Here is a 13,111-nt window from a genome sequence, read left to right as displayed (position 1 = left end):
GGATTGTATCTGCTTTTATTGTCCATTCGCGGATCTATTTTTCCTCTCGTGGTGTAAGTTTTCAGTCCTTGTTTATTCGGTGGTCCTTTTGTTTGCCATTGTAAGGAGGTGTTTGCTTTATAGTGGTCCGACCACGGTACGGGTGTCCATTTTGTGTCTGTTAGTATAAGGTTTGTATCAAGATCAAAGTTGTGTGTGATGATGTCTAGAGTGTGTCCTTTTCTGTGGGTAGGTTGTGTGTGTGTCCTATGAAGGTCCCATAATTGTAGAAACTCTTCGCATTCTTGGGTACTGGTTGAGTTGAGATCTTCAAGATGTAGATTGATATCTCCTATTATGATAAGATTTGAGCTGGAGACACAAGTGTTCGAGATAAAGTCCATGAGGTATGTCTTGAGTCCTTCATGACATACTTTGTCAAATGACTTTTGAAAATCCAGATACACAATATTGGCAGGCTCACCTTTATCCACATGTTCGTTCACCCCTTCAAAGAAATTGGCGAGGCAAGATTTGCCTTCACTAAATCCATGTTGGTTTTGTCTCACTAATCTATGCTTTTGAATATGCTCTGTAATTTTCCTCTTTATAATAGTCTCTACCACTTTGGTCAGAACAGACATCACGTTCACCGGTATATAATTTCCCGCATCACCTCTGGAACCTTTTTTTTCTTAAAGCTAGTGTAACAGTGGCCACCCTCCAGTCTTCCAGTACCATGCTTGATTTTAAAGATAAATTACATATTATTAACAATAGTTCTACAAATTAATTTTTCAATTCTATCAGTACTCTGGGATGAATATCATCCGGTTTAGGTGATTTCCTATTCTTTAATTTGTCAAATTGCGCCAATACATCCTCCAGGTTTAGAGAGATTTCATTCAGTTTCTCTGACCTGTCAGCTTTGAATACGATTTCTGGCGCTAGAATCTCTCCCAAATCTTCCTCGGTGAAGACCAAAGCAAAGACTTCATTTAAATCTCTCCGCTATGGTTTTGTCTTTCCTGAGTGCCCCTTTTATCACAGGTTATCTAGCAGTCCAACCGATTCTTTTGCCAGCTTCTTGCTTTTAATATACTTTTAAAAAATTTAATTATGTGTTTTTGCCTCCAACGCAATCTTTTTCTCAAAGTTCCTCTTTGCCTTCCTTATCAGTGCTTTGCATTTGACTTGCCATTCCCTATGCTAAGAGATTCAGACTTGATTGTCTGAAACTTGTTGGAAACTGTGACCTTTATGACCTCATGTCTATGAACTACTATTAAGTCCTCATTGCTCTGCTCTGTTTACTTGTATTATTGTCTTTCTTTGAAGCACCCTGCGAGACTAGGTTTCGAACACCGTCATCTACAGTTGCATTTTGTGCTCATGCCATTTTCTGCTAACAGAAGCTGTGAAATTTCTAGTTCTGAATTTCTGATTGGTTGCAAATACATTTATTTGTGGTTTTCCCCATTCTCTGAAAATCTTGAATCACTGTTCCAGTGACCATTCATGAGGTTCTAATCATTGAGTGCACTTGTCTGCAAGTTGATTCAGCTTCCTTGTAGGTAGGAAGCTATCAGAAAGGTGCACATGGTTAAGGCCAACTTCTACATAAGCAGCATCTCCCGACAGATGATGGGAGCCCATGAGGCATATTTTCAAAGCACTTAGCCTCCCAAAGTTCCATAGAAACCTATGGAACTTAGCCTCCCAAAGTGCTTTGAAAATATGCCTCAATCTCTTCTTGCCTGCTGATATAAAGCAACACTCATCCGACTGTCCATTCAAATCTGCAAATCGGTTGGTCAGGTAATTCACAAAATGTATAACCCACTTCCACCTAAGCAGTTTATGAAAAAAAATACACAAAATCTAAACACAAACAATATAATAGAAGTTCTTTGAAAGAGTCAGTAAATGTTACTTAAGATGAAAGAGCGAATAGGTTACATCAAAATTTTAGATACCGCCGTGCTTCTCATGTTTAGTTGGGCTGACACTGTGTACTGTTGAAGCCATATGCCCTATCAACTTCAGTTCTGTAACAGAAATGCAACAGATGCCAAACAGTGTCTACAAGGAAAAGACACTTGTTTTTTTGTTTGCCACCACTGACCATTCATCTAAAACAATGTTCTTCTATGCAGTGGTCAGCAGTGTTGTGCCCCGAATGGGAAGATATTTGGCAGCTGTCCTTTAGTTCACTAGAATCCAAAGTGAGCTCAGCTTAAAAATTAATGAAGATCACTGATCTAAACTGTCAAATCAAAAGATAGTTAATTCTTCCCTCAACATTCTCATTGGGGAAATGTGCAAGAACTGCAGCCAACCTCTCCAAATCATAAGTACCACTTGCAGACTTCTAAGCAGGACCCCAGTCTATTCTTGTCCAAGGAAACAGAAAAATGTTGGCAGATAAAGACCATATAGCCAATCCAGTCTGCTCATCCATGCCATCTACTTTCCCTATCACTCCTATGTACTTATCCCAAACTCTCTTGAATTCAGACACTGTTTTCTTGAAGTATTTCCTCAGGTTACTTCTGAGTCTGCCCCCTTTCACCTTCTCCTATGCCCCCTTGTTCCAGAGCTTCCTTTCAATTGAAAAAGACTCGCCTTATGTGCATTTATACCACATAGGTATTTAAATATCTCTATCATATCTCCCTTCTCCTGCCTTTCTTCCAAAGTATACATATTGAGATCTTGGTCTGTTCCCATACCCTTTATGATGAAAGCCACTGACCATTTTAGCAGCCACCCTCTGGCCCAACTCCATCCTGTTTATCTCTTTTTGAAGGGGCATCTCCAGAATTGTACACAATATTCTAAATGAGGTCACACCAGAGTCCTGTATAGGGGCATCATCCCTCCTTTTTCCTAATGGCGATTCCTCTCCCTATGCACACCTCCTGTCTGGCAATACATTATACAATGTGCCCACATAACCTACTGCTGAGTGACAAGTGCTCCCATGGATTCACCATGCAGCATCAACAGTACAGCCCAACAGAGCGAGAAAGAGAATTGTTTCTTATAAAACCTCTCACAATTATCATCTGAATCAAACACAAAATTACCAAAATGTTTTTCAATAAAATTAAAATGTTGCACTCACTATTATTTTCCAGATGTGTTTTGTAGATGTCATCTGGGACTTTAGGCTCCATGATATCTAACTAAAAAAGAAATAACAGAATTTCTAAAAAGGCCAAAGCAAACATCAAGCAACAAATCTTTAGCGCAAGATGATTCAAACCTCCTGGAGAGTTTTTTTAGATTATTTGCATTGCTTTGCAATTGACCACATTACTATCAATCACTTCTAGAGAAATTCTACACAACTGTGCAATGTAGAAATAGAACATAAGTCCCTTCTTGTTGTACAGAATGTATCCCTGACCAGTGGGAGGTAAAGTATTTATAGAAACATAGCTAGTGCCATGGCCTTCTAGCACCATGCAGTAGAGGCCAAAGTGCTATACTGCTCTCATGAGGCTTTGAGAACAGCACACAGTACACTGGCACCAAGCTGATGGTACACTGTGCAGTGGACGTCTGCACCATGTGGCTCTTGCAAACGATTTCAATTTGGGATGCAACAAAGACACTGCAAGGAGGAAGGCTAGAGAGATCAGGTTCAGGCGGGGGGGGGGGGGGGGGGGGAGAGAAGCAATGAATAATAGCAATGACAGGTGTGAGCTACAGACAACAGAGTCAGAAGATATGTGTGGAAGGGAAATTTATGCAGGGGAAACAAAGAAGAACCCGGGGGACGCAAAGGTTAAGGAAGTGTGACTGGAGGAGAAAATGAGCTGAGAGAATAGGGGGAGACTATGAAGATCTCCAGACACCTGGCTCATTTGGATATTCAGTACAAGATCTTGGTGCAGGCCTATGCCACTTCTCTAGTTCTTCGTAAAGTAAAACCAGATATGCTGGATGTGTGCTGGAGAAGATACTTTCAGCCAGGGAGTTAAGCAAATATGGTAGAACTGCCCTCTGATGCAGCAATTCTGGCGAAAGGTCCAGTGGTACCATTCAGAGAATAGTGGGCAAGGATTCCTTTCCTCTGCTAGGTTATGATCACCTTCAAGTGGCCGATCTAGCGGAGGAAGGAAAAAATAGTTCTTACCTGATAATTTGCTTTCTATTAGTCTCAACAGACCAATCAAGAGACTTGCAGGTTATGCCTACCTACCAGTAGGTGGAGACAGAGCTGCGCCATACAGTATCCTATGCAGCAGCCTCAATTCCAGTATTCTTGATAAAGCAGTATAGATAGAAAGAACAGAGAAATCTCCTGCCTCTGTAGAAGAACGAATGGACAGAACAAATACAACTTGGTAGAAATATTGAAGAAAACAGATAGCGCAAATGAACTGTGAGAAAAACAAAACTCCTCTCCATTCCACGAAGCTTCAATTCTTGTAAACCGTGCAGCCAACACGATGCTTAGAGCCTGCAAACATCTCTGTGAAGAAACCGTGTTTAAGCCTGTAAAATGAATTGGGTATTTCCTGAAATGTATTTTTCTAGTTTGGCCAGCCAGTGGTGCATGTTTATGTTTTAAAGCTGCTGCAGAACCAAAACTGTTCTCTTAGTTTAAGCCTTTTGGAAAGGCAGTCTGCAGTATACTTTTAAAACTTGTTCACTGGGCTCTGATTGGCCCAAGAGCTCTTTTCCTTTAGAGTATACTGGTTTTGCCTCCAGTCTTAGTCAGGAAGAAAAGAGAGCAGGGTCTCTTTGCTGAGGCTCAGTAAACAAATTGTCCTGATCTTCCCAGGTACTTTTTAGAAAGTAAGCAAATGTTTAGTTAGTGTTATAACTGATCCACATTTCAGTTGCCTGTTATTGTTTGCTGATTGCACTTTTTATGTCCACCATTCAAGTTCTGAGAATAAACAATTGTTTGGTCACCCTACGTGTCTGGACTGATAATGAACCATCCTGGTGGTTTGTGTGTTGGGTCTGTGGGAACAATGGAAGTGTGGCTCCAGTAACCTACAATCACTGGGGATAGTTTGAGAGCGGGAGACTCAACCAGACAGTTGTGACCCAGTCGGTGGGAGGAGGGTGCTACTGTAGAGAGCACAGGCGGACCTGAGCTGTGCTGGGGATAGACCCTCTTAAGCGGCCACGGGGTAACACCAGGTGGGTGGCTTGGCATTTCATGACTATCTCCCACCTAAAAAACTTTGCAGCAGGATGGGACTCTGGATTGATCTTTTGGGACTAATGGATAGAAAAGCATCAGGTACTTGTGACCTGGATTGGCCAATGCTGGGAGCAGGATACTGGACTAGATGGACCATTGGTCTGATCCAGTATGGCTGTTCTCACATTCTTATGTAAGAACTAATTATTCTTTCCATGTCATTCCACAGGATGTAACAAAGCAGTCCTCAAGTCGGGTGGGACCTGGCAACCCTGCAGTCAGAACCAAGGCGCCAAAGTCTGAATTCCCTGAGCCAAAACATCCAACCTGTAATACTTCAAACTAGTGTGTACTGAAGACCACATTGAGGATCTACAAAATTTCATCAACAGAAACAGACAGTCTCTGCAAATGAAGTAAACTGCGCCCTTGTGGAATGTGCCTTCACAGGCAAAGGGGGAGACTTCCACATCAACATGCAAGTGGAAGAGATGGCCTCCTTAAGCCACCTATTGTAGCTTTAGAAGCTTTGTCACTGTTTACTCAGTGGATGGTGACCATCAGCCGATGCACTGACCCCCAACGATCCCCCACTGCTGCCACCAAAAAAAGGGGTCTTTCACGTTAACGCCTTAGCTTTACCCCTAGCACCTACAGGAAATCTACACTGCCCCTATTTGACTGACTGTACATTTGTCCTTTAGATTGTAAGCTCCTTTGAGCAGGGACTGTCCTTCTATGTTAAATTGTACAGCGCTGCGTAACCCTAGTAGCGCTTTAGAAATGTCAAGTAGTAGTAGTAGTAGTAGTAGTCTTACCCAGCAATGCCCAGGCCCACCTACACTGGCATATCCTCCACCCACCGGCTTGCCTGTCTCTGACCGAGTTCTTACCCACCAGTTATTTCCCAGGGGGTTTTAAGGGTACTGGGGCCACAATCCCAAGGGGTCCCACGGTTCCTAGAAAGCACCTATGGACCGAGAACACAAACTAACAGGATTCTTAAGGCAGTCCATAACAACAGAGCTAACAAACCAATAGCTCTGTTACCAAAAAAAAGTGGAACAGTAAACTGTAAAGGTTTTAAACAGCAAGGAACAGGTACAGTAACAAAGATTTGCTGTTAAATCGAGCTAAACATTTTCTACTACCTTAGTACCACCTGGGGAGATCAGAAAAAGAAACTGCTCACAGGGATCGAACAGGGTCTCAAAGCAGAGGTCTACTCCCTACACACTCCCACCCGACACTGGGGAGTTCTAGGCCATTCTGGGCTAGGTCTTTGTCTTCAGATCCTTCTCCAGGATTTTCTTCAATGAACACCAAAGAGAAGTTCAGTGCAATCCGCTTAAGTGCAAGGGTCTGGGACCAAAGAAATACATGCAGTTAACCGGAGTGTGCACTTAACCTTTGTGACCCAGAGAAGCTTGACATCTGATAAACATATGTACAGTACTGTTTATTATGTATAGTATATGTACAGTATACAGTCTCCGTTAACTGACATTAGTCTTACTTGAAGTAATCAGTCATAGTCCTCTGTACACTCTCGTGTCTGAGTTCCATAGACTACGTCTGCCAGACAGTAAAAACTGTCATAGCACCGACATCCAGTGGCCTCCAGATAGGCCCGCATGGTGTTGAGACTCTCCAGTGCTCTTACAACAGTGACAGAAGGTTGTTGAATTTCGTCAGCATGTGCCTCGCTGCTCATTTCATCATCTGTTTCATCAGCCGTTGCCTGTGTGTAGGCGCATATCTCGACATCAGTGCTGTCTTCAGCTGTTTGTAGATCGTAATCAACAGCTACTTAGTGATAAAACTCCTCTTCAGTAACACCGGCTGGGATGTCAATAGTCTGTTCATCTGACACATTTGCAACAGCTGCATCTGTTTCGTCCATCTTCACATCCCTAACAAAGCTTGCCCGCTTGTAGCAGTTCACAATGGTTGCCTGTGTAACATGATTCCAGGCTTCTTTCTGCATATGTAGGGAATCCAACAGTGATAGATTACGAGCCAGTTCAACAGCACATTTATCCTTGCCAGTCTGGTCATCCATAACGCTCATCAGATGACGTAGCACAAGAGCCCGATAATGTTGTTTGAGATTGGCTATTATGCCCTGATCCATAGGCTGGATCAGAGAGGTAGTGTTAGGTGGCAGGAAGATCACCTTGATGATAGACAGGCCGACATCATCACTGTGTGCAGCACAATTATCACAAAGCAACAAAATCTGACGCTTTTGTGCCTGTATTCTAGTGTCTAACTTCTTTAGCCACTGCTTCCAAATTTCCTCAGTCATCCATGAATTTGCGTTAGCCTCGTATGACATAGGAAGTCACTTAACATTCTTGAAGCAATGGGGCTGTTTGCTCTTTCCAGTTGGTCCTTCGACATTTTATTTCCTGTAGTTCTGGCTTGTTTGAATGCAAGTGTTCCATCAGGAATCACTCGCCAGTAGAGACCGCTTTTGTCAGCATTGAAAATGTCACGAGGTGCAAACTCATTCAAGATGGTATGAAGAAATGAAACAACCCAATTTTCAGCACCAAAAGTCATCAGCGTCTTGTTTTCACAATGCTGTTTCTTGAATTTTATGTTGTTCCTCTCCTTCCATCTTTCCAACCATCCAACAGTGGCTTTGAATTCAGTTAGTCCAAGACTTTCTGCTAGCTGATTAGCTTTCTCCATAAGCAGTGGACCACTGACAGGAAGCTGTCTGCTCCTGACTTGAGAAAACCACCGAAGAGCATCTTTTACATCCTCAGCTTTTCCCACCCGTTTACGTTTCCGGTGTGGATTTGTATTTATTTTTTTTTTTAGATTTTGCTCACACCTTTTTCAGTAGTAGCTCAAGGTGAGTTACATTCAGGTACACTGGATATTTCTCTGTCCCAGGAGGGCTCACAATCTAAGTTTGTACCTAGGGCTTTTCAGCTTGGAGAAGAGATGGCTGAGGGGAGACATGATAGAGGTATATAAAATAATGAGTGGCGTGGAACAGGTGGATGTGAAGCGTCTGTTCACGCTTTCCAAAAATACTAGGACTAGGGGGCATGCGATTAAACTACAGTGTAGTAAATTTAAAACAAATTGGAGAAAAAAAATTTTTCACCCAACGCATAATTAAACTCTGGAATTCGTTACCGGAGAACGTGGTGAAGGCGGTTAGCTTAGCAGAGTTTTAAAAGGGGTTAGACGGTTTCCTAAAGGACAAGTCCATAACCACTACTAAATGGACTTGGGAAAAATCCACAATTCCAGGAATAACATGTATAGAATGTTTGTACGTTTGGGAAGCTTGCCAGGTGCCCTAGGCCTGGATTGGCCGCTGTCGTGGACAGGATGCTGGGCTCGATCGACCCTTGGTCTTTTCCCAGTGTGGCATTACTTATGTACTTATGAGGCAATGGAGGGTTAAGTGACTTGCCCAAGATCACAAGGAGCAACAGCGGGATTTGAACTAGGTCACTCATCCACTATTGTTTTGCCAGTCTTCCAGAAACTGGTCTTTCTGCTTCAAGATACGTGAAATTTGACTGGGATTGACACCATATTCTTTAGCAATAGATGCTTGACTTTGTTTGTTATCTAATTTTTTAAGAACTTCTATTCGTTCAGTCATTGTTAAAGTCTTACAGTTGCATGACGACTCCAGTGTACACTCTAACAACATTCTTTTGCTTATTCTGACTGTGGCAGTTAACCAACAAGATTTGAAACTTGCCTCCCCTTTGTCACGCGCCAATCGGCTTCCATATTCCATGCGTGCGCTTATGCGGAGTCTTTCCTGCAGAGGAGCAGTCTTGAACCATACATATAAGCGAATCTTGCACTTATTAGTGGTGTGCTAAACCAAAGTTTGTCCCCATAGAAATTGATGGTGCCAAAAAGGGGACCAAAGTATGGCATGCAGTTAAACAGAGCATGCGCTTATCCGACATGCACTTAAATGGAGTGCACTGTATTTGTTTAGTACATTCACTTTAGCCTCATCTGAAAAAATCTGTGGTCACTACCACTCAGTCCGGCGTCACAAGGAAAGTGCCCCTCTCCAGATTGTCCAGACTGAGCCACCAACGCATGCTGAGTTTGTTATTTTTTTTCAAAGTTTATGACATTTATATCCCACATTATCCCAAACAAGTTCAATATGGCTAACAATAAACATCTGCAAAAAGAACAATACAATTAGTAGAGTATGTTGTCTCGAAACAAGTGGCCATATCCTAGGCAGCCAGGGCAAACGAAAAATCATAATCCCGAGACCATCTTGACAGAAGTACTGACTTATGAAGTCCCTAGATAGTGGCAAATGGGTTCTTGCAGTATCATTAGATATGACTGCAGCATTTGATCTTGTGGATCATACCCTGTTTCATCAGCAGTTAAGGGTGGTAAGGGTCACTGATACAGCCTTAGATCCTTCCTTTCTAATAGATCTTATATAATGAGAGTAGGGGAGAAAATTGACAGGTAATGCCATTGGAGTGCAGTGTGCCCAGGGCTCAGCATTATCACCTTTGCTGTTTTACAAAATTACAGTGCATAATCAAAAGCATGGATTAATGAGAAAGTCAACATGGATTTAGTGAAGGGAAATCTTGCCTCACCAATCTATTACATTTCTTTGAACAAACATGTGGATAAAGGTGAGCCGGTCGATATTGTGTATCTGGATTTTCAGAAAGCATTTGACAAAGTATCTTATGAAAGACTCCAGAGGAGAATTCACTGCTTATTTCTAGGATAAGCAGCATAAAACTCGTTTTACTCTTCTGAGACCTTCCCAGGTACTTGTGACCTAGGTTGGCCACTGCTGGAAACAGGATGCTAGATTTGATTAACCTTTGGTCTGGTTCCAGCATGGCAACAAAAGATGCATTTTTTTTCTGGGTCCTCTCCTTTAGAAAACTCTGCCGCCTCCTATTCAATTAGAACCCTCCTATCCTGCATTTAAGTCCACTTTAATTTGGTTTATGGGAATTGGTCATGAGTTTGCCCTCCAGCAACTGCTAGGCTGCTTCCTCTTTCCTCTACTCTCCTTATTTCCTACTGTCTTGTCCACAAAAAAACAAGATCTGAAAAAGCCTGCAAACCGCCCCAGCCTGTATTTAAAATTTTACCGTCTCGAAACAGGAGAAATAGGAAGATTTCAGCTTGTCCTCTGGTAAACAATGGGATTTAGACTCCCCTGAGTCCTTGACTAGCTTTTCCAAATCCTCTCCAAACAGAAGTTTACCTCTAAAGGGGAACTTAGTGACAGTAGACCTTGAAGCCACATCCACTTTTTGGGACTATGTTTTCTGAAAAAATTGAGAAGCTGACTTCTGTTAGATTATGATTGAAAGGGAAAACACTGCAGTTAGGCCACACTGAATAATCCAGTAGAATGTTGAAGAGTAACCAGCACTTCTTCCAAATAGCCTTCCCTCTCCCCTCCCAAACAGTTGCTGCCCCTCCTGCTGAGCAACCTGTAGGTCCCCATGGACCTACTTTACAATCCCTGGTGGTCTATAAATGTAGTTGGGGTGGGAGATATTCCCAGTTATTCCTGCCCATTCTGGCTCTGCTCTCAAATTGCTGTTGTGACTGGGGAATTACTCCTGCCCTGACTACACCACCAGAAATTGTAAGGTAGTTCTTTGTACCTACTCTTTGTATGTCGGGTTGGGGAGCTCATTACAAGTTCCACCTGGCACAGGGCACATGGATGGAACAGGAGTGTCAGTACTGCAGTTATGATCTTGCACAACAGTTTATACAATAAATGCTCCAAATAAATGCTTTAGATACTGTTTTAGCAGGAATTCTGTAAATTTGGGACAAGTGCCTTAGGAATTAGACTCTCTGTAGAGTTACATCACTGTCGTGCTGAGTGTGGTACAACATCGGCCACTGTAAAAGCACCATGGTTATTTTGTTTTCATTAGCTTCAGTTTATGCATGTGGAGGCTATTTAGCTTGGAGGTAAAATATGGTCATCATTTAAATTATTATATTCTGGCTTGGATACCGTGGGTTTAGCAAAGGGATGCAGACTACAAGCTTGGACAATCCCCAGTGGCCTTCACTGGGTTCACATTTACAAAACCAAACTTAAGTTTTTGGTTTTGGCAGAAAACAGGTGATGAGTTTCAGCTGCAGTTTCAGTCAAAAGCTTTCAGACAGTTTCGGTGCCAGGTTGGTTTCAGCCAAAACGGGGGGGGAGGGCAGTTTCGGTTGACCTCTAGGAGGGACCTGGCACCACCAGGTATAGCCCGCAGCCCATGCGCGGACTCTCAAACGCCAATGCTCAACTGAACATGAGGGACAGGCCAGGAACCAGCATCAATCCAGAGCTGCACAGGTTAGGTCTATCCACCTGCTAGACAGAGAAAATACTGAAAATGAGGCTGCTGCACAAGACCGTACATGACAGAGCTCTAGCACTGTATCTCCACTAGAACGCTGCATGGGAGCGATTCCCATGAGGTTTCCCTCCATGTCTGCGGGGATGGACCCAGGTCCTGTGGGATCCCTGCAGAAGTGTCTTCCCTCCCCCCAAGCCGCAGGGTGCCCTCCCAGCACATACCTCAAGGTACCCTGGTGGTCTAGTGGCTTCTTCGGGGCAGGAAAGATCCCCACTTTTTCCTGCCCGCTGCCGCTGATCCTCTGGCTGTCTTTGCTTTTTTAAAATGGCTGTCAAGACTTCAGCGGCAGCCTCACAAGACCAATGGTCCAACTAGCTCAGTATCCTGTTTCCAACAGTGGCCATGCCAGGTCATCAGTACCTGGTAGAAACCCAAATTGTGGCAACATTCCATGCTACAAATCCAAGGGGTATTGACTTATTAGGACATCTGGATCAAAACCATTGGAAGGGAATAGCAGAGAATAACTATTTTGATTTCTTGAGAAACATACTTCCCCTTCTGACTTTGTAATTTGTGTGCTTATCTGATCTCGAGAACTCACAAATTTCTCAGGTTTGTTTACTAGTGTTATAAATGCAACCTCTGCTCCCACCCAGTCTGGGTAAAGCTGTGTGTGTATAGGCTATACACACACAACTTTATGAAAGTTATACATCAGGTAGAGACACAGAAAGAAGCTCACCTCCCGAGCCAGGGCGAGAAAGTTGCTGTTGAGTTGAACATTGGACATAATCTCGGTCAGATCCTCATACTCCTCAACATCTTCATTCAATTCCAAGAATACACCATGTCTTCCCAACATGAAGGCCATTTGCTTCTGGACAACCCTGCATAGGGGAGGGAAAATCCATCAAAGCTCAAATGTGCCTATAAGAGAACCTCACCACAGCCCAAGATGTGTGCAGGAAGTCTGGGCAGATGTTCAGTGATTCTCCCTTGAATGAGTATTCAGGAGCATCGGGCATCGCATGAAGGAAATACAAGTGGCTGACTGTCCATCCCCATCCCTCTCAACCACCCCCTCCCACTGGCAATCTCTTCATTCAGAGATAGCAGAAGGAGCTGCCAATACTTACACATCTTTGCAGGTTGTGAAGATGTCCTCCACCAGCTCCATGTCATTTAGAATTAACGCTAAGCGCAGTGCTTCCGGGTAACGGTTAAACTTGCGGAAGATCCCCAAGGCGCAGCGCAGTAAGGCGGAGTTCTCTGGTTCTGGGACATAACTGACACAGCTGTAGGGCAGTAACAAGAAACAGAAATAGAACATGAAAAAGCCCATCAATAGCAATATATACCTGCCAAAGCAGCCTTTAAAACGGATCTAATGAAACCAGTCAGAGACGTAGTTGCCAGGAGAGCGGCCACTCCCCCAAACGGACTTCCAACAGCACCTATTTTTTACGCAATCTATTGTGTCTAAATTAAGCGCCGTCGGCATCAGCAGTTCACTCTCTGCTCCCCCCGCACCCTGGCAATGCTTCTGAAACCAGTATTTTTCCTACTACTGACTCAGTCGCCAACATCCTAAGTAGGGCAGACT

At 43.3% G+C, this 13,111-nt stretch overlaps 1 protein-coding gene across 1 annotated transcript in view; it reads right to left on the bottom strand.

The window, feature by feature from the left end:
• Positions 1-13,111, bottom strand: part of PSMD2 (proteasome 26S subunit, non-ATPase 2) — a 62,324-nt gene that overhangs the window by 34,123 nt on the left and 15,090 nt on the right. The window contains exons 6-8 of the mRNA XM_030216227.1: positions 12,645-12,803; positions 12,251-12,395; positions 3,107-3,167 (exon numbers count right to left, since the gene is read on the bottom strand). Coding sequence (XP_030072087.1) covers positions 3,107-3,167; positions 12,251-12,395; positions 12,645-12,803 — 365 coding nt within the window. The remainder of the gene's footprint in view (positions 1-3,106; positions 3,168-12,250; positions 12,396-12,644; positions 12,804-13,111) is intronic.

Source organism: Microcaecilia unicolor, chromosome 10, assembly GCF_901765095.1.
Source record: "Microcaecilia unicolor chromosome 10, aMicUni1.1, whole genome shotgun sequence".
Lineage (NCBI taxonomy): Eukaryota > Metazoa > Chordata > Amphibia > Gymnophiona > Siphonopidae > Microcaecilia > Microcaecilia unicolor.
This window is presented reverse-complemented; position numbering and strand designations above follow the sequence as displayed.